Here is a 20663-nt window from a genome sequence, read left to right on the forward strand (position 1 = left end):
CTAAACCTTGCTGCATCTCATGGCTGGCTTGGGGCTGCCCACAGTTTTCAGTTGGCCGGTTCACTGCTGTGTTTTGTAGTAACATAGATTTGTCCTTCCTGGAACAATAAAAATCTCTGAATTCAGGGGAGAGTGGGAGAGATTGTTCCCGCTGCCACTGCCTGGCTGGACAGTAGGCCCTTGTTGCCTGGGGAGGGGGCAGCTTCCTTCCCAGGGCTGTGCTCCAGCAGTCCGGGAGCCTGGGAGCGAACCTGCAGTGTGGTTTTGTTCTGTGATGTCCCAGCTATCGTGTGGAGGAGCCGCCCGGCTTGGCAGAGCTGCAGAAGAACGAGTGGGATCCCGTTGTTGCCTGGGCTGAGAAAAGGTAAGAGGTCAAGGACATTTTTGGGTGGTTATGCCCTGCCCAGCTTATGACTCTCAGAACTGCAAGGTCCGCCAGCTCTGTGCTTTTCTAAGGGGCTGGGTGATCGTTCTAGGTACAACGTGGAAATTGGCTCCTCGACGAGCATCCTGGGGCCAAACATCCCAGCCAGCACCAAGGAGACCTTTGTCAGCCACCTGGCGTCCTACAACATGTGGGCCCTGCAAGGTGAGAGGGGCTGAGCTGGGGAACCTTCCGCTTGGGCTCTGCCGGGGAGGAGGCAGTTCCTCTCCACAGAGGAGAAAAGCGACTGTAATGTTTCTCCTCTCCTGCTGAGATATTCAAAGAGTTGAGGTTTATGTTTTAAATCTCCGAGCTCATCCCTTAGATGCCAAGGGTGGGGACTCACCCTTCAGTACCACTGGTGTTCAGGGGCTGACTGAGCTCTGCCCTAGCACAAATAACTTCTTTCATGCCAAAACTTCCAGTGACTTAGTCCCCAGCTTTGTTACCAGGAAAAGAAACACGGTTTAGTACTCTTCAGTGCCCATGGTTCTGTGTACTCTTCTCACTGTTTCACCATTATATCTCACTTGATCTTACCTGATGCTGTTGAATGACAACTAAAGATAATGAAGTAACGTTTCCTCAAGTGCAAAACTTGAATGAGCAGCACACAGTGAAACCCACAGAAAAAGACACCAGCGTTGCAGCTAAGGGAAGTTGATCACGTTGATTTCCGGGACAGGACTTGCAACACCTTTCTGTTACCCCTTGTAAAGCTCTTTCTTGATGAATCATTTCTTTTCCTCACAGTTTGTAATACAGGTAGGCAGAGTAGAAGGGAAAGGCATGTGCCTCTGGGCAGCTGGTTGACTTTTAACGTGAAATTCAAGGTCTGGCCTCTGGTGGTAGCCCAAGTTGAGACTGACTTCAGTTCCTTCTTTAGACCCTGTCCATGTGCGGGCACCTTCATTTCCTATCGGCTGGAACTGAACTGTGAGTGCTCAGCAGCTCAGTGTTCTGAGCTCTCCTCCTCCTGGCTGTGTCTGTGGGATTTGCTGAGGTCCCTCAGCTGTCAGGGACTCACTCGCTCTCCTCCCCTCAGGAGGGGGGTGTCTTGCAAGCCCGTAGCTGGTGGTGTGGCAGGTGTGTTTTATCAGCCGAGCTCAGCAGCTGTGTCCTTTGCCCACCCAGTTCTCCCAGCACACCACACACATCTGCACGGGATTTTTCTAGGAGAGGTTGTAGAGGTGGACAGCTCTTTTAGCATCAAACAGTATCCGAGTCAGTCTCAGGCTGGTCTTTCAGCTGAGCTCCACAATACTCAGGCCTGGATGGGTAATCTCTTCCCTTTGCGCAGGGAGGGTTTGTGGCAGAATAAAAGGAGGCAGTTTCCAAGGCACAGCCTTTGTCACTGTGGTGACAGCGACCAGAACAGCTCTTTGTGTCCACTGTTAACTGCAGATCTGAGGCTTAAGTGCCCAGATGCAAGTGAGGGGAGGATCACTGGCCCTGTGACCTCCCTGAGGGAGGTACCACACCTTGGCTGTCTCTTCAGAGCGTGTGAAGATGCTGCTGTAATGCTGCAGAAAAAAAACCCAAACACCCAGAAACACAAATATGAATCTTGTTTGGTTTGTGTTATTCCCTTCCAGGTATAGAATATGTAGTCACCCAGCTGAAATCTCTGATTCTGTCCATGGGTCTGATTGACAGGCACATTACAGTAGAGAAAGCTGTGCTTCTGTCTCGCCTGGAGGAAGAATACCAGGTAAATTATGGTACAAAACAGCCCTATAATTCAAATAGCAATAATCTCAGCATGACAAATGCATCTCCCACCACAAATAACTGGCAAGGGAAAAGCCTGCTACTGCAGGAGAGGTTCCACTCTGCCACTCTTCCTGTTTGAGAGGGTTTGGAGTGTGCTGCTGCTGAGCAACACCATGGGCACAACAGCCCAGAATGCTCTCAGGGCTGCCAGTTTCTTTTTGTAGAACCCAGATGGCTGCTTTTCTCCCTCTTTAATCTGAAGTGCGAAGTCGTGGCTGGCTTCACTTGCTGTTGGTTATCCAACTTGGAGGCCTTGGTAGACACCAGGCTAATAACTTGCTTGCTGGAAAGTGGCCCGGTATGAAGCTCTCCCTGACTCAAAAGTGGCTGAAGTTGATGGGAATCTTTTCATCCTCGCCTTAAGGGGCTTTTGCCTCAGACTGCAGTACAGATGAAGCATGTGTTTCCACCAGATTCATCTGGAGATCTCCCTGCCCCTGTAGGCAGTGATCAGTACAGCTCCTGGGGGATTACCCATGTTTCACAAACATGAAAAGGGAGGCTGAGAGTTGCTGAGCAGCTCTACGTATAATCCTGCTCTGAACTGATTGGCATTCCTCCTCTCCTTCAGATCCAACGGTGGGGCAACGTGGAGTGGGCCCACGACTACGATCTGTGCGAGCTGCGGGCTCGCGCGGCAGCTGGGACTCTCTTTGTTCACCTCTGTTCAGAGAGCTCGACTGTAAAACACAAGCTCTTGCAGGACTGAGGCGGTGGGGCCGGGCGCAGGAGGAAAACGCCCGACTGGGAGTTGCTGGCATGAGCCAGCGGATGGTGACCGCTCCCCTGCCACCACGTCCGTCCTGGGACCAGCCTAGTACTGAGGAGCTGCGACTTTGTGAGCAACTGCTTGCTTGGACTGCGTACCGCAGTGCAGCGCCAGCAGTTTGGAGCCCACAAGGAGGAAAGGTCAAGGTGAGCTTCCTCTGCATCCCCAAGACAGCAGCTCTGTCTGTTAGCGGTGTCTGTAACTCATCCGAAGAGCTGCCACAAAAGAAAGAGCTTCCCGGGCAGGGCGCGGCACAGACATACCCAGCATATGCCACACGTCTTCATAGCTGCCAGCTCCTGACACACACTTGTTATGGAAATCTGAAAACAGACTCCATTGCATCTGTTCTTCATCCCTCAGTGTGCCTGTATGTAACACCAGGGTCTCTGTGTTTGATTAAAGGCACGCCCCTGCTAGATACCGAAAGCCATTGCTGCTGAGTATTTCTTTGTTTTAATCACCAAGCCGTGGCATAGGTCCGGAGCTGCCAGGCTCTAGGCAGGTGTTGGGGTGGCTGCAGGCAAAAACACCAACCCAAAACGTGGAGCAGAGCTGAGAAGATACCAACTACCAAACAGATCAGCTCCCTCTGCATCTCTGTGTGAGGCTCTCCATGTTGGGTGCCTGATCCTTGCAGCCAAGGAGTAGCAGGGAGCCGACTGCGCAGTCCTGGAGCAAGAGGGGGAAATCTTGGACTCCTGCCATCCTCAAAAGCAGGGGGTACTCTGAGCTAAATCTGCACGACAGGCAGCACCAGCCACAGCGCTTTCAGAGACCCAGTCTCTTCCCCAGAGTGTGTATGGAGCCACCTTCTCATTTAACCTTCCCACCTTTCTCCTTGCCGCTTGCCTCGAGCAGCAGCGTCCCAGCCAGCATCGTTCTTCAGAAGCTGCCCACAAGTGAGCGTAGCAGCTGCTGTCACTGAGCAAGGAGGGGAATTAATGACTCCTCGCTTGGCTGTCATGAGCGGCGATGTGTGAGCTCCCGTGGAACCATCGATTTCCCTTCCTGCTAGCTGGGGGCTGCTCTGTTCACGCTGCAGAAAGCTGCTTTTGCAAGAGGCGGTGAGAAGACAAGGCTCGCGGCACGCGGAGCCCCCACCAGCCTTGTGCTTGCTGAGGTGGAAACCTGCTGTTACCTTGGGGGTGGTTTGATGGAGAGCGCTCCTCTCCCGGTCCGGGGTGCTGCGGCACGCCGGGGGCTCGCGGGTTCCTGCCACTGTGCTTGCAGGTACCAAAGCTTTCAGGCATGATACGTTACGATGATTTTGTTCAATCGGCTCGTGGCTGATCCATAACCCCTCGTGCCCAGGTCTGAGCTCTGCCCGCACGAGCTTCATGCCACCATGATGGAAGATAGGGCTTTGTGTGCTTTTCCAGAGTCAATAAGTGCCTTTTATTTGGAGTTTACAGTGGGCTGGAAGAAGTATGCCTTTGGCCTGAAATGTCCCGGGCAGCTCAGGCACAGAGAGGCAGGCGGCCCCTGCTGCCAGGCCCTGTCCCACGTGCCCCCAGCTAAAGCAGCCACCCCACCCATGGCAGACCTACTCCACTGGCTCCAGGTTTTCTGTGTTTTCCAGCTCCTTCTGGAGAGTGTTGATGTAATGAGTGATCTCTTTGACACGGTCGCGGTTTCTGGCGATCTCATTTTGGGAAACCTGGACAGATTGAAACCAAGCAATGAATCTGCAGGCTTGCCCGGGGTCCCTGGAGCCCAGAAGGCTCCAGCAAAGGTTGGGGAACATCTTTCCTAGCAGTGTCCCTACCCCCAGGGGCAGATCTGTCTGTGCCCCGTCCCCCTGAGCGTGAGGGTCTCTTACCTTCTCTGTCATGGAGGCCTGCCACTGGTAGATGTTGGTGAGGATGTCGCTCTCTCGCTTATCAATCTTCTGCAGGCAGATGCTGTGGGACGTGTTGACTGCGTTGACAATGGTGTTTTTGTCCACAAGAAGCTAGGAGGTAACGTGACCGGATGAGAGGAGGGGAGCGGGCGGGCAGCGAAAGCAGCGGAGCTCAGAACTCGCAGCACAGTAACCGAAGCGCTCAGGGGAAGAAAATCACCCTTCTCTTTCAGACAAAGCCCTACTCATCAGGAGGGAATCCAGTGCTTTACCCTTCGCAAGGGGCCTCGCTATGGTGTAACATCCCGAGTGCAGGCGGGGAAACTGAGGCAGCACCCTCATGGCAAGGAGCAAGCGCCTGCTGCTGAGGGCTGTGCCGCGGACAGGGCTGCCTCGCAGCACGTGGCGGCCCCGGCGGGCAGCTGGTGTTGAAGCAAGGCTGCATATGCTCCAGCACGCCTGGCCCAGCAGGTGCGGGAAGTGGAAAATTGCACTTGGAAGGGTCCCTTGCACTGGTGGCACTGGCTGTAAATCTTCATTTTTTGGAGAGTCCCAGCTTCTAATCGAAGCAGTGACTTCCCCCGTGGCTCTAAACAGAGGGTGGCTTCACTAAACCGTAATGACTTTCCTCCCGCGGCCAAGTGCAGCTGCTGAACGAATGAAGATTGCTTCTCCGCAGAAATGGATGGCAGCGAGGCAAAATGGGCACGCCGCAACGGTGCGGAACTGCAGCCATCTGCACAGGCCATAAAGCAGGGAGCTCCCCGGGGGGGCTCAGGGGTCTGTTTTGTGTCTGTCAGCTCTGGATAACCTGGAGTAATGGGGGCCTGGGATAATCTGGACAGAGCGAAACCACGGCGAACGCAAAACTTGAGTCATTTAGCCACTAAATGAAGGAATAACGGAGGCAGAAATGTCAGCGGCGTTGCTGACTGGCGCGCTGCAATGATCTTTGTGCTTTCTGAAAGGCTGCCGGGATCTCTGCTACCACAGCGAGACCAAGGGCGCGGTGGAAGGCTCCCTTTGAAATGTCATGTCCTGCCTCCAGATCAGCTCATGAGCCAGGGAGCTTCTAGGGAGGGTTTTCTGAAACCACGGTGGCAAACAGCCCCGGTGCGAGGAAGCCAAAGCAGTGTTCAGATTCTCATGGGACAGCAGAGAGAATCTGAACCAAACCAGCTGTGAGTGCAGCAAAGACACTGCCTGAGTGCCTGCTGGGTTGAGGCTGTCTGGAAATCAGCCAGAGAATGAGTTGTGCTGGAGGCAGGAGAAGAGGCTTCCTCAGCACCTCTCCCGGGCTGCAGCCACCAGCTCTGGCAGCGCCCAGGGAAAGCTGCAGTGCAGTTTTCCTCTGTCCTAGTCAGCGGAGGTGTCCGGCAGCACTGCAGTTCAGCCAGACAGCTGGGGCCTCTAGAGAGGAGGTTATGCTCTGGTTTTACCATGACTTTATCGAGCCTCCTGGAAACCCAGTCCCTTCTGAGAAGAGGCTGTGACCTCCTCATCCCTAGCAGGGATGAATATTTTTGTGCCCTCACCGTTCTAACATCATCTGGCAAATCTTCGTCAAGGTCATTCTCAGCCAATTTCTCCAGCGCGGTGACGGAGATCTCTAGCAGCTTTGCATGGTGACGGTTTTCCAGGTCCCGGCACTGGGTCATCGTATGGAAGACAGTTAAGGAAAAAGCTGACCACACCACTCTTATAGAGATTAAGTGACCTCCTGTCACTAGAGACCGAGCGTCCACATGGTGGGTCTTTGCAGGAAAGAGTCTTGCTGCTGCCAGAAGCTGCTGTGGTCTCAGGATATACACTTTCTGCTCTTAATCACATATTAGGTCTCACCCTTGCTGTCAAATACTAACACAGAACCAAGAGTGGGCCTAGGTTTGCAAAAGAAATTGAAGGAGACCTCGCAGGATATAAGCTGAACTCTGAATATGGTGCAGTTATTTGCACCAGGCCAACAGATTTCTATATTGAATGAAGCGTTACCTGTCACTTGGCTCTTCTCATCTCACTTTGTTCCAGAAGACATCGAGAACACAAAAATGACTTCAACAGGAATGTCGTTGGCTGCTACGGCAAGAATGTACGTAGAAAACAGTCTAACCAGCTCTTGCCAGGGTTGTGTCATGGCTTGTGGAGAACAAAGGAGGTTTCTCAAGGAGGAGAAAGCTGCGTAAGTCCTACAGACTTTCGGTACAGAACTTAGGTCTTTTTGTGTTCTCCAGAGTCTCCCCAGAAAGAAGCTGGGTGCTTTACATGACTGTTCCTGTGAAGCTGGGAAAAGATCTTTTCTGTTAATAACAAAATATAAGAATCAAATTCTTTACTCATGGCTTATTTCTGGATTTAGAGGTGAGACATACATACAGCAGGGGCAGCTCCAGGCCAACATACTGCCAAAAGGATATATCCCTTTGATATTTTCAGTAAATGTTGATGCTATGACTCCAATGTTTCTTTTAAAATTCTCTATTCGTTCCTTTAACAAAGGGGAAAAAGAGGAAGTATTACAATGAAAACTTGCATAAACATAAAAAGGAGTCAGGGAGTCCAGGCAGAATCTACAACTGATTATAATTTGGACTCACTGCTGTTATTAGCATAGTCACAAACTGCATTGCCTCAAGCATTTAAAGTGTTTTGAAAGCACTGCAAGATTTTCTTTGCTCATTGCGAGACAGAAAATCAGAATCAGTTTATTTGAGGCAAGCTGACTGAACGATATCTTCACCTGGTGTCTGGAGCAAGCCAACTGATCCTTTTTTTTACTCTGACCTATGCTGACGGCACGGAGACTGCTGTATTCCTGCAGATTGCCATGCTGTAACCTCCTCGGATGCACAAAAACCCTCCTGTCGGAACCATGACGAATGCCTGGGCTTACTGCGGCTTTTGGTTTAGCCTTTGGAAATTAAAATTGCTGCTGCCTATTACCTCTCTCAAAAATGGCTGATGGAGAATCTGTGAAGTGGTGCCCTTAAGTGTCTTGACACAACAGTTCAAATACAGTCACCCAAAGAGAGAAATGCTTCTGCATTTCACCCGGGGAGAAATGCTTCTGCTCATTCCATCAATGACTGCAGATACGTGAGGACCAATTCAGAAAACACTACAAGGCACAATTCCGATGCAGTGAGGAATCCATTTTGAGCTGCTGCTTTCACAAAAGTAAACTGCTGCATCTGCTCGCACAGGCCGCAGCTCCTGGCTGCTAATTTGAAAACAGATTACTTAAAAAAAAATAAATAAGAAAGAAATGAAGATGCACATTAGCAGCCCTGCCCTAGTTTTTGAGGAAAAGTCTGGGGAGAAAAAAGGCTTCTATTATGCAAGAAAATGCAGTAAGCTGAGCAGGAACGTGTGTAATCTTATTCATAGCAAGGATCAGCTTCAAAGAATTACACCTCTGGAATCCCAAATGCATAGCCCATGCTATGCAGCGACTTCTCTAGGCAGACCTCTAAAACGACTGAATGACCTCAAGTCTCTTTCTCTAAAGTCTAGGAAATCAGCTTGGATAGATGTGAAGGACATAAGTGCACTCAGCTCTGAGAAACAGAAATCTGTTGCAATGGTTCAATGTCTGCGGCCTGATCTCACCCAGATCAACTCTGAGCAGGGAAAGAATATGACGGAGAAGAAACACTAGCCTGCCTGGAAGACCCGTGCCCCCCTCTTTGTGCAGCGGGCTGCTGAACAGAGGGGATGGCAACAGAAAAAAAATGACCCCCCCCAGCATTCTGGATGTGAGGTCTCAGGAGTGTGTGCTTGCCCCTTACCTCCAGCTGGTCAGCTATCAGGATTTCCAAGGTCATGAGTGCTTCTGACAGCTGAAGTATGTCCTCCCTGCACTCGGCTCGTTTAGACTCAGCAATATCATCACCACTGGCATTATCAATCTCATCCAGCCTCTAAACCCAGAGATACATAAATTACTTATAGTTTGTGTTCAGCACTCCATCGCAATTTAATTAAACTTGTTACATATGTGAGGAAAGTTCCTGCTGCTGATTAGCTGAAATGAAATGTGATGATTCAGGAAGCCTCCAGATTTACATACTGGGTAGTCAACAGTGCTGAGGTCTGCTACTGCACTAACGATCCAGGGGCAGTGCGGTGGAATCGGAGAAAACGCTTCCTCATCTTCCAGTCAGCAGAAGACTTTGCCCCTTCTATGCTTCCAACTTTGGTTCCCCTTCTGACACGGTTCGAGTAAAAAAAAAATTTAAAAATTAGATTTTTGACGTTGCTGGCTATGAAGAACAGATTAACAATTACTTTGCAGAGGGAAATTCAGGCCTAAATCCTGATCCCCTTCATGTCAAGGAGAATCTTGATTGACCTCTGCAGGGTCAGGATTTAGAATTCTGAATATGGAATACCTACCATTGCCTGCCTTCCTCTTACAGCAAGGATTTATTGCCCTTCAGAATTAAATATTGACGTCAGTTTTGTATCAGACAAGATTTATGATTTCTCGGATCAGAAAAAATCCTCTTGTGCTGAGCAAGGTGTTATTTTCAAGTCTGTTTAAAATAAGTTAACAATCAAACATGAACAGGAGTAAAAAAATCTCTGTGGTTTAAAGATGTCTAATCCACTTCTCCTGAGAGGGACTGGAACAGGCTAAAATAGCGAATTCTGAGGAAAATCGTTGCCAAGACTAGATTACCCAAATTTGCAGCATCAAAAGGGGGGAAGAGGAGAGCGAGATATCTTCTTTTCCAACGTAAACAAGTTAGGAGGCTCAAAAAGTTCCCCGGCCATTGGAGCTGCACCTCTGGGAGCAGTAACTTCAAAGTTTAAGGCCTTTATGCTTCTTTGCTCCTAAACCAACTTCAGAGAGCGGAGTTATTTTTACAGGTTAGCCAAGCTTACGTGAAAGGATTACAGCGAGACAAACAGCGCCTTACAGATTTCAGTTTGCTGGAACCTCTGCACCTTTTGCATTCCTCAGGCAATTCTAAGTGCATGGGGAAATGCTGTTAAAATACGGTGTTTGGTTTTGTCACCTCTCCTCCAGTATTTGCAAGAAAACCATTAGGTTGACCACAGTGTCCTGCTCTTGCAGCTCAATCTGTAGCTGAGCCTGAAGATCACAGAATTACAGAATAGAATCATGGAATGATTTGGGTCAGAAGGAACCTAAAAGATCATCTAGTTCCAACCCCCCTGCCGTGGCGGGGACATCACCGACTAGATCAGGTTGCTCAGTGCTTCATTCAGCCTGGCCTTGAGCAATTCCAGGGATTATCAGGCAAAGAGGAAGGGCCAAAATCTGGCCTCAACCTTGTTTCTTTGGGTTTTGATTCTATATTGGTTTTTTTTTTGTTGGTTGGTTTTCATAGTTTTGTGGTTTTTTTAAATGGAAGGTATAGTGGGAATTCAAGCTCAGGTTAACCAAATATGCACCTCAAGCTTTCTGTGTTAACTTCTGGTAAAGCTGCAAACTCAGGTCCCGATGAGAGCTGAGTTTGCCAGCCATGAGTCAGCAAGGTTCAAGGACCTGGGCGCAGAGTGACTCAGCCAGCTGTCAGCTGGTGACGAGGCACCTCAATAAAAGTGACCCGGTTTTCAAAGGCAGCCAGCGCTCGTGACTCTGCCTGCTGTCAGTTGTCAGGGCCCTGCTCTGCTCAGCTGACGCTCTGACCAGGCTTCACCCCTCCCCTTATTTTTTCTGTGGAAACAGAATAATGATCCAGCTATTATACGTGGTCAGAAAGGGATCCATCCAGCTAGAAGCTACGTCCTTTGCAGCCACAATGGGTGGCAACAGAATGAAAAAAGATAGTTCCTGCTTTAAAAGGACTAGAAACACATTACAGTAACTCTAGCTATTTTTTTTTGGTGTGTTGAAGTTCTTTGAGCTGTTGTCGACAAAATGAACTGAAGCAGAAAATTACTTGAAAACGAACCGAATGCTCTGCAATCCCCTCCCTTCCCCATTTTTCAGTGAAGGAAGAGATATTGGAGGCCTCAAAGAGAAGGGAAGTGGCAATAAATCTGATTTTTTTTTTTTTAAATCAACTGCATCAAAAATATTTAAACAAAAAGTTGAGCATTTCCCCTTTTCTTAAAGACAGGTAACTTTTCTGGATGGAGGAAAAAAAAAGTAAAAAAAAGCCCCACCATGTTTAGCCACTTTTTTTCTGTAATGCCTTGAAGGACCTTTTAACTTTGTGGGCAATAAGATAACACTATGACATGTTAATTTACTTTACTTACTGAATATTTTACATGTTAAAGCCCTCAGTGGCTGTCTGAACATGGTCCTGGGCAGCCTGCTGTGGGTGGTGCTGTTTGAGCAGGAGGAGTTGGGCCAGATGACTCACAGACATCCCTTCCACCCTCAACCACTTTGTGATTCTGCTACTAGGGATCACGTACCAACTGCTATTACAACAGTGTAAATCCAGAACCATTATCCTAATTTTAATGGAGTTATCCTCGTTCTCAGTGAAACTGAAAGCTGGCATAGGATGTAGAGAAATCCCGTATCAAACAAACAAAAGTATAACAACATTACCCTTTTGTTCCGACTTTCAAAGTCTAGGATTAGTTTCCTGCCTTCTTGCTCGTTGGCTGTTAATGCTTCCTGAAGGCTTTTGTGGAAATCAGAGACTTCAGCTTCTCGTTTTTCATGCTCTTTCAGGCCGTAGTTAAACAGGTTCTTACAAACTGAGACAAATTCCTCCCTGTACGTGACACCAGAGTCAAGGCATTTTGCTTGTTCAGTGAGGCAACATGCTATGTTCTTTCTACAAATTCGTTGCAAATTTGAGCAACAAGAGCTACAAGCCACTGTGATGTGAACTCCGTGGTTCTTGCTGAGAGCAGGCTCTCGAGTATCCTGGGTCACCCATTCACATTTTCTGTACATATATATATATAAAAATTATACTACCTTAAAGGTTACATAAAGGGGAAAGCTGTGGCAACTTGAAGGGGAAAAAGGCCTTGAGGCAAAAAAAAAGGAAATACATATACTTCTCTGACTCTTTTCTGACACAGCAGTGGAATGAAGCATAAAACCCTATCTGTCTTCACAAGTGTGAATATAGTGTGTGTGTAGTTAATAAATACAGCTCTGGAGCCTACAGCCAGAGCACAGAATAAACTACTGACTTGGTAGCATCACAAAAATAACGTCAATTTTTCTCCTGCTATTATCTTGGCAATGGAATTGTTTCTAGAGCCTCTTTTAGTTAAGCCATGATGCATTTTTCCCCAGCAGTGTAATGCAATTTTAAGGAAGGTCAACTTACTGGCCTTGACAACGCTCTATTAATCTGAATGAGAAAAAAAAAAAGAAACGAAAAAAAGTGTCTGCTTTCTGATCCCCTGCCTAGGAGCAATGATCAGAAAAAAGTGCTGGCCTGAAAACTTCATGTTGCCAGCTCTGGCAGGTTGTGAGATATGCGCCTCATATCATTCTGATTAGTCTGTTCCTATCTCCTAACACTTCAATTTCAACATGATTTTAGCGACTGTGCTCTTGCAATCTAACCGACAGAGATTTATCTTATAGCTCATTTTAAACTTTAAGTGGATTCCAGACTTAAAGAAAGTACAAAGCCTTTGGTTCTTGAAGGGTCAGAAAAGAAGGCTACCGAAATTGTGTTTGATTCAAGCGAAGGACAAGGAATACGGTAATTACAACGGTGAGAATTTAAAATGCTGGAATCTCACAACCTGTTGGTGATAGAAACGAGTGGTTTTATAAACGGGGTGTTTCAAGTCGCGTTGGCCTGCTTGCCAGTAATATGAACCCTTTGTTTGTAGCTCTCACGTTTCAGCAGATACCAAGCCTTAAAGCTGTCGGTGGTCTCACAGGCTTGCAGTGGGTTTTTTTGGTACCATTCCAAAATTGAACACAGACCGTCTCAGCCCTTAGATCAATGTAGCTTTCAGCCCCAGACAAAAGCAACGGATGAAGAGTCCCTGTGGATGCACCTCCTCCTCCACTCAAGGCCTTACGTTTTAGCTGTAGGTACTCTAAACCCAGGAAGGATATGCCTCCAGCAGCTCACCCGCTCCAGGGAGGGACGCCAGCCTGGCAGCTTCTGCATCATCTGCATACACACTGTCGAACAGGAGCGAGCCATTCAGGTACTCGACAAAGGCTGCCTTTGAAGAGAATCAGAGCAATGTAAGGAAAATAAAGAATGCCAGCCTGCCACCAATCTTCTGTATCTGTCTCTCCTACAAGCACTTTACCCCCAGACACAGTGATACCAGCACAACAGACAAACCAAAAGCTCCCTGCAACTGGAGTGAACCCCATCCGGGTTCACACCTGGCTTTGCTGCTAGAACTCTCCAGCCTAAGGACAGAGAACATTGTTTAATCTCATATAAAAGGATATCACATACAACCACGTACTGCAACGCTATCAAGCCTTTCAGATAAGGAGTCAGTGGACTTGTGGGAGGGGCAGAGGGAAGAGTTGCAGGTGTCATCCCTGACACTTAAGCGCCTCCTGCTCTTTGGTCAGTCTGATCTTCTAGAGGTCTGGAATACAGAGCCAGACCATAACTGAAAGCCCCATTCTGCCTGGGCTTGTTTTCAGTCTGTTCACAAGACTTACAGTGATCTCTTGAAAGCCCTGAAGAGTTTAACCATAAAACTAAGCACGGACTTAGTGTGAAGGAGAAGAAAAAGCCACTGCACCATGAAAATGCTAACACTGACCTGAGACCTGTAATTCTCTTAATCTCACATCAGGCTGGTAAGATCCTTGGGTATGATTCACTACTTAGCTTTGCAGGGTCTATATCTGTAGTTTCATTGTTCAGCCAAGAGAATGATGTTCCCCTACATCATGTGTATTCTGCCCCAGTTCCTATTTTCAATCAAAAGATGAGATCCAGAGATCACAGGGATTAATCCTAGCCTTAGTTTTAGCACAGTCGATGTTAACCGCTCATTAAATCTTCAAGCAGGTAAAAGAGAAGTCAATATGTGTTGCCCTTCTTCCTCCCAAGACAATATACAACCAGACAGAGAAAACATACCTTATGGTACTCCAGCTCTTTCTGCTTTGCTTGGTTTTCTTCCAACTGAGCCAGGGCTTGAGCCTCTTCATGTTCCAACAGCTCAATGCGATCTCGACACTGTAAAACTGCAGCTTCTCGCTGAGAAATGCAAGCAAAGGAAATATCTTTTATTAGATTATCCAGCATTGCTCAACAAATCTGGCCATAAGCATTTGATCTTTCTAGAACGTGTACCTGAGTGACACCTGTATCTCAATGTCTTGGTGGGCTTTTTATTAAGCTACATATGAAGTTTCTAACCCATTCCTCATCCCAATTTTTGTTGGCATGTTACTCGGACTCTGCATTCAGCGTGTGCGAGCTGATACAGTCTGAGGAAACTGTCCTCTCCCCATTTCCTCATCTTTAGGGTTGTTTTTTTTCTTTTTTAGCAGAAGGCCCCGTTTTGACTTGTAGAATTTGAGCTCTGATTTGATCAGCTAGCGAGTTTAATACATTTATTAAGGGGGAGCAAGCTCTTCAGAGGAGTGGATTGCAAGGTAGCAGCAGGGGCAAGAACCTAATTAGCTTAAAACTGAGCTTGACAAATTTAAGTACGCAGCTCTATGATGTATTATCTGTAGGAGCAGGGACTGGACTCAATGACCTGGAAAGCCCTTCCAGTCCTATGGTAAGATTAATGTATATTCCAAGTACAGCTCCTGCTCTGTGCCAAACAAATTTACCATTAATCATGTTCTTTGGTTACTAAAAAAAAAAACAAAACCAAAAACAACAAACCACAGAAAAGCCCACCCCTTCTTTGTTCCTTCGAGCCCTGGGATTGAAAAGCAGTCCCAGGGGTTACCAGTTCGGATGCACTGTCCTGTTCTCAAAAATCAGGAGTGGGGCTCACCTGAATAGTGTCAGTTCGCTACGGAAACAAACCGCTCAGCGAGCAGCAGGACAACCAAGCCGCCCTCCCCCCACATTCGCATCTCGGGACTCATCTCCTCCAAGATTTTCTGATCTCTGAGAAGGCATGCACTCACACTGCTGCCTCTCTGTAGCAACCAGGCCCCTCTCCCACACATAGCTGCCGATTTTCACAGAATCTGTGAAGACATCGTGCCTCTGACACCTCTGCCTCTCTGTCAGATTTGATAGAATTTGGCCTACGGGTTCACAGCTGTTAGGTGGAAGCAGAATAAACACTGCGTATTCCTGTAAGCCTCATTTCTGCAGGGAACCTGCCCTGAATGCTAGAATTTTGCTGGCATACCAACAAAGCAAATGCTCTGGAAGGTGCTGGTGCCCGATTTCACAAGCAGAGACTGCAGAAATGCTTACCGTGGTGTCACTCACAAGCTTGAAGTCCAAATACACCAGGTCTGGAAGATATCCAACAACAAACAGCATATACCGCTCCTCGTCGCAGAGAGGGTTCCCCGTGAGATTCAGCGTGCGTAAGTTTTTAAACCTCCTGAGATAGATCACCTACGCCGAGGGGAAAGAGATGATGCTGTACTTCCCAGTTCTGGGGAAACACACAGCCCTGAATTTTTTTTGCTTTTATTACAATTATGTGGCGATAATCTTGCTCTGCTGCCAAACACAGGTGGCACTAAATTATGAGTTTCTAATGGTTTCAGGAAAGGAAATACTTAATGTCACATTGTGAATATATAAACAGTGGGTGTAGAGAGAAGGTGGATGGCGTGGACAAATCAGGGATCGAAGATTGGTAAACTGCCCTCCAAAGAACCCCCCAAAAATCCTTGTCTTCGCTTCCTCCTTTTCTCATATGTAGCTACTTATTCCTTTCATGGGAACCAATAGGAATTTTGCCGTGGCTGACAGCAGTAACAGAACCAGGCCCCCATGAGTCAATAATCTAAAAGAGAAAAAGCTGTAGTAAGCACTTAACACTGGAACAGCTTACCAAAACCATAACTTAAGACTCCAGAGGAAGTGAAATCCTAAGGAGAATTTTGTCCTCTAAGAAGGGACTCGGACACAGTGGCAAATGTTGGTTTTAGAATATTTGATCCTTTGACAGGGAACATTCGCAAAGACAGGATAGACTCACGTCTTCCAGAGTGGTCAGGTTATTCTTTCCTATGGAGAAAATCTGCAGCTCTTGCAATGTGTCCATGTTCTCAATTTTAGATATTCTGTTATTGTAGAGACTGAGGTCCTGCAGTTTGACAAGGGTATCCAGGCCCTCGATTACTTCAATATTGTTGAAGGACAAGTCTGGGGAAGAGTTTAGAAACCAAGAGTTTTACAAACGAGAATTAAATTGACCAAAACACCCTGATTCAGACCTTGCATTTAGCCTGGTTCCCGATTTGGGAGTTTATGTGCAGTGTTTTCCTCGGGGATGCTCAGTGTCCCACAGGAAAGGCTCAGCATTAAATCATCATTCTCTGGGTCAGGAAGGGATGTGCACATCTCCTCCCTGCAACTGCCCATGCAGCTTTTAAGCAAGAGGAGCAGCTGAAGGCATTCCATGCAGAGTCCGCTTACACAACCTGCATATGATTTCTACCTTAAGGCAAAGCCCAAAATACAAGAAACGGGTTGGGGAAATGCCCTAGAAGGGGGGTATTTCTCTGACAAACCTGACACTTCCTGCCTTGCTTCGTTGCAGACTCTTGCCTGCCACACCAGTGCTCACCTTATGGTCATTCCCCTAACGACAAACATTCGCCAGTCCCATGCTCACAACCGCCCTGTTGTCAATGGAGACATGCGAAGGCACATACTCATTTCAGCTATTTTGCTCGTTGATATTTCCTCGTATCCTGCCAGAATATCTATCCTGACACCTACATTCATTATGACTAAGGGCAGCGTTTGCCCTCAGGCCGGTACCAAGCGATTCAGGAGTCCAAAGCTGTTTGATGAGGTCACGAGCTGTCTGCATCACCCCAGGCCCCTGATGGTTAAGACACTCATACAGCAGCTAAAACTGCAGCCTTTGGGCAAATGAAACCAAGGAGTGTACTTATGGCCTCAAGTTGCGTCATGGCCTCAAGTTGCGTCAGGCTAAGTTGAGATTGGATATTCGGAGGAAGTTCTTTACTGAACGAGTGGTGAGGCACTGGAACAGGCTGCCCAGGGAGGTGGTGGAGTCACCAACCCTGGAGGTGTTTAAAAAAAAAGTAGATCTAGCACTTGAGGCTGTGGTGTAGTGGTTAGATATGCTGGGATGAAGGTTGGACTAGATGATCTTCAGAGGTCCCTTCCAACCCCGAACATTCTGTGACTCTGTGACTCTGTGATACTTCCAAACACCTTCTGTTCTGTGTGCTTGCGTTGTGGTGATGAGCTGTTGATTCACAAACGCATGAGGCATCTGCGCAGCAGAACAGTGCAGACAATTGGGCAGAAGAATTCATTAGACTTTTCGAGATGTGCTCACCAACTGAAGCCCTGCATGCTATTTCCAAAGGCAGCTGAGGATATATTTACACTGCCAGCCAGCACTGTGGCTGCAGTTGCCAGAGAATGCCCACAGCAATGCACATGTAGCAGTGAGCTCACCGATTTGCCCAGCATCAAATCCTGCACCACTGTGTGACGCTGTTATCAGCACCTTGAGTTTTCAGTTGAGTCACATAAGGCTGTAAGGATGGGTGCTTCTTGGGACAACGACGATGACGAGACCTGAAGCATGTAGGGTTAAAGATAGTGGGTTCTAGGCTCTGAAATGCTTGCGTTAGCTTTGAAAACAGTATACAGGCTTCTAAATCACAGAGGCGTTCCCATAAACGTTCCCGAAAATCACCCCCAAATACAAATCCAAAGCCTGGAAACAACCTTGAAATCTCAGCTTCCTGCTCCTGCCACGCCAAATGTATTAAAACCAGTTTCTAAACATTTGAAAGGCTGTTTTGCAGCTCTGATATTCAGGCATTTTGACATTTGACAGTAAAATGAGGAAACACACAGACATCTGACGGCCTTTCCTGGGAAAGCTCCTATCAGTCATGTTTGAGAAGGAAGGCGACATCGTGGCTTTGTCGCAGATTGCTTTGCACCTGGGGAGGCATCTGACCTCATATGCCCGTATCTTACCAAGCCATACAAGGTGAACCAGGCTCTCCAGAGCTTCTATCTTCTCAATGATGTTGTTGTCCAGCTGCAGTTTAGTCAGGCTCTCAAACTGCACCAGATTATCAATCCGCAGGATATCTAAAGCCACAGGGAAGAAAAAGAAAAGAAAATTGCTTTTCATGTGAGACAGCTTTCAGTTTAGCAGACACGCTCTCTTGCAGAAGGCGAACATGTCCAGTCTTACCTCCAAAATGATTTTCAGCAGATTATGGTAGCGTGTGATGCCTGCTCTGGAGAGCTGAGAGGTCCACTGGCTGGATGAGATTTCAATGAAACAGCCCAGTTAACCTCAGCGTCCTGCACCAGTGCACACAGCTCATCAGCGACGCCAACGAGTCGCTGAGGGATGCTGACTACGACCCTGCAGTCAAGAGTGGCTTTATGAATCCACTACTAGGAGGCCTTGACCTTCATTTTCCTTTCCAGCTCTGAGAGGGCATTTGGGATGACACTCTGCTTTTCTCCGCATTTGCAGGCTAGCGGTGGCCAGCTACTGCTTCTGTAAAATTACTCTCCTGCTCCTGGGATTCTCGTCACAGGAGAACAAGTTGGGATCTGCTCTTTCTGTAAAGGCTGCAGTTTAGAACTAATCAATATCCCTTCACTTAGCTTTTTCCAAAACCAGAATCACAAGGGCAGGTCATCGGGCACTACAGCAAAACATTAGGACCAAGGTGACAGAAAACGCAGAAGGTTCTGACTGCCAATTATCTTTTCGCCCCGCAGTGGCTTCCCAGAAGATTTTATTAGCTTCCCTGCTGCTGTCGTGTTTAGTGAGAGCAGAGCAAAGGCAGAAATGCACAAAATATTCACACAGTCCTATATTTTGTATTTGCAAACAAACACACGCAGGATCAGGTGACAGGGAGCCTGGAACTCAGCTAACACACACTTTATTTCCCTGGAGCACGCAATGAATAATCAAAACCAGATTTTTGCCCCTGAAATTACATACCGTCAAAATACTCAAATATCGAGCCAAATGTTCTTCCTTTCCATTTTTTGAATGCAAGCTTATGACTGGTTTGACAGTAAGAGGCAAGCTGTGATAATGCTACGGATGACCGGAGGAAGCCACCGAATTGGACTGTAATCACCATAATCTGCCAAATAGCTCTCACATAATCGCCAGCGATGGCGGAGCCTGCCCAGGGTTAGATTTGTCCGTGCACAGAAAGGCCCAACAGGCCTGTGGCCTGTAGGTGTCACCACAATATAAATGTTAAATAAGAATAGCGGTGACAATAATAGCGTGAGGTTAAGCTGCTTTCGAGTTACCCATCAGCAATAGCACTCAGCTCGCTCTAATGAAACCACTTCTTACAGGCGCGACTGAAAATGTGCATCCAGATGCTACTTTTCACATAACAAATCCAAGCTAATGGCGAGTGTTTAATTGCCAGTCAGCCACTTCATGCTTAATTCTATGGCCCCCTAACAAAAGAAGTATATATTCTGATACTCACTTCTAAAGCTAAGCTGGAGCTTCGTCACATCCTTAAAGTTAATACCTTCCCTTTCGACAATCTGTAGTATGTCCTCTGGACATTGCTCTTTAATGGCTTTCTCAAGCATTTCATCATCAACAGCGTTTGGTTCAATGCTGTCGTAAAACCGACTCATTTTTAGATAGTATCAACCTGAAAGGACAGAAAAGAAAAATAAATAAAATCACTGCCTGGCTACGATTTCCGACATTCATTGAACAGGCATGACAATTCCAAGGACTTAAGAACAGAGCTGAGCTTTAAGAAGATCTAATACCCCACAGCTGATATCAAAGACAGACTTGACTTTTATCACAAAGTCACTCATGCTACTCTAAGCACAGCCTTACAGCCCCAGCACTGTAAACTGGCCAGGCATAATCAGGTGCGAACTTCACACCATGTTTGAGTGTTTTCCATGGAGAATGCCAGAATTTGGCCAGAAAAATAGGTCAGGAAAGGAGATTCTGTGCAGCACCTATGAACAGCAGTGGTCCGTTGCACAGCAATCACCTGTTGCTGAAACCCATCTTCATGAAAAATGGCAATCTCAAAGCTCTGTGCACCATTTAACCGAGTTTTACGAGGTAAGTTTCTCCTTAGAGGCAAAGGAAAATTAACAACGGCAGGTCACTGAATTTTAAACACCAACATCATAATAAAAGGGAAAACAAATCTGAGGAAGGAGGAAAATTTATAGATTATGACGGCGATTTTCTGAAGAAGGCACTTAACGCAGATCCATAGTAAAGCCTGTCAGGTCCAGTGAGTGTATAGCGCTGCACACAAACACCTTCTCCTTGGGAAACAGATGACTCTGTCCACTAAAACTCTCTGTCCCGGCTTTGTCATTTAAATATCCCTAATGCTGCCCGGGAGGCAATAAGACTACTTGTCTTTCTAGAACTGTGCACAGTTAATCAATATGAAAGGCTTGAACTGTCAAGCTTTTGCTTGCATAAGATGCCTCTAATTATGGAAAACGGTTTTTTGCATGGGAGGACAGGAAGGATAAATGTCTGGGTTTAGAGAGTTCTCTCCTCATCATGGCTCTAAACTAACAACCCAAACCTCTCTGGGGCAGTGCTCAGGACAGTCAGAGGAGTCGCAGGTTCTGGGTTTTTTCATCTTTGACCTGCCAGCCTTCCCGCTTTGCCCATCGTCTCTTAAGTCCACGTCCGTTCCGCAGAGCTGACCACACCGCGAGGTCAGCACCTCACTGCACCCCGGCGAACAACAGCAAGAGAGGTGGGTCGGCCGCCCG

The 20663-nt window shown here is 47.3% G+C and overlaps 2 protein-coding genes across 2 annotated transcripts in view; one reads left to right on the forward strand and one right to left on the reverse strand.

Moving 5' to 3' along the window:
* The window catches only part of ATPAF2 (ATP synthase mitochondrial F1 complex assembly factor 2), a gene marked incomplete at its 5' end in the record, with an annotated part of 5551 nt that extends 2155 nt beyond the window's left edge, over positions 1-3396 (forward strand). Inside the window, 4 exons of the mRNA XM_009871369.1 lie at positions 284-364; positions 477-589; positions 2020-2135; positions 2769-3396. Of these exons, the coding sequence (XP_009869671.1) occupies positions 284-364; positions 477-589; positions 2020-2135; positions 2769-2906 (448 nt within the window). The remainder of the gene's footprint in view (positions 1-283; positions 365-476; positions 590-2019; positions 2136-2768) is intronic.
* Positions 3397-4512: 1116 nt separating this feature from the next.
* On the reverse strand, positions 4513-19555 carry LRRC48 (leucine rich repeat containing 48). The gene is made up of 12 exons (XM_009871370.1): positions 19379-19555; positions 17874-17990; positions 15880-16046; positions 15141-15287; positions 13830-13949; positions 12830-12942; positions 11342-11516; positions 8595-8726; positions 7224-7294; positions 6345-6468; positions 4789-4920; positions 4513-4626 (listed from the first exon to the last, which is right to left on the reverse strand). Exons 1-12 carry the CDS (start codon positions 19533-19535, stop codon positions 4513-4515), a joined length of 1569 nt encoding a protein of 522 aa, XP_009869672.1. The 5' UTR covers positions 19536-19555.
* Positions 19556-20663: the final 1108 nt, after the last annotated feature.

The sequence above is a fragment of the Apaloderma vittatum genome, unplaced genomic scaffold (genome assembly GCF_000703405.1).
Source record: "Apaloderma vittatum isolate BGI_N311 unplaced genomic scaffold, ASM70340v1 scaffold15776, whole genome shotgun sequence".
NCBI lineage: Eukaryota > Metazoa > Chordata > Aves > Trogoniformes > Trogonidae > Apaloderma > Apaloderma vittatum.

Excerpts from the sequence above, each read along its gene's own strand:
- LRRC48 (XM_009871370.1), bottom strand. The coding sequence starts at position 19,535 with ATGAGTCGGTTTTACGACAGCATTGAACCAAACGCTGTTGATGATGAA. Across the intron at positions 16,047-17,873 it reads GGTTCACCTTGTATGGCTTG|ACTTGTCCTTCAACAATATT; the intron begins GTAAGATACGGG and ends ACTCTTCCCCAG. Across the intron at positions 8,727-11,341 it reads TTGAAAGTCGGAACAAAAGG|AGGCTGGATGAGATTGATAA; the intron begins GTAATGTTGTTA and ends CTCTGGGTTTAG.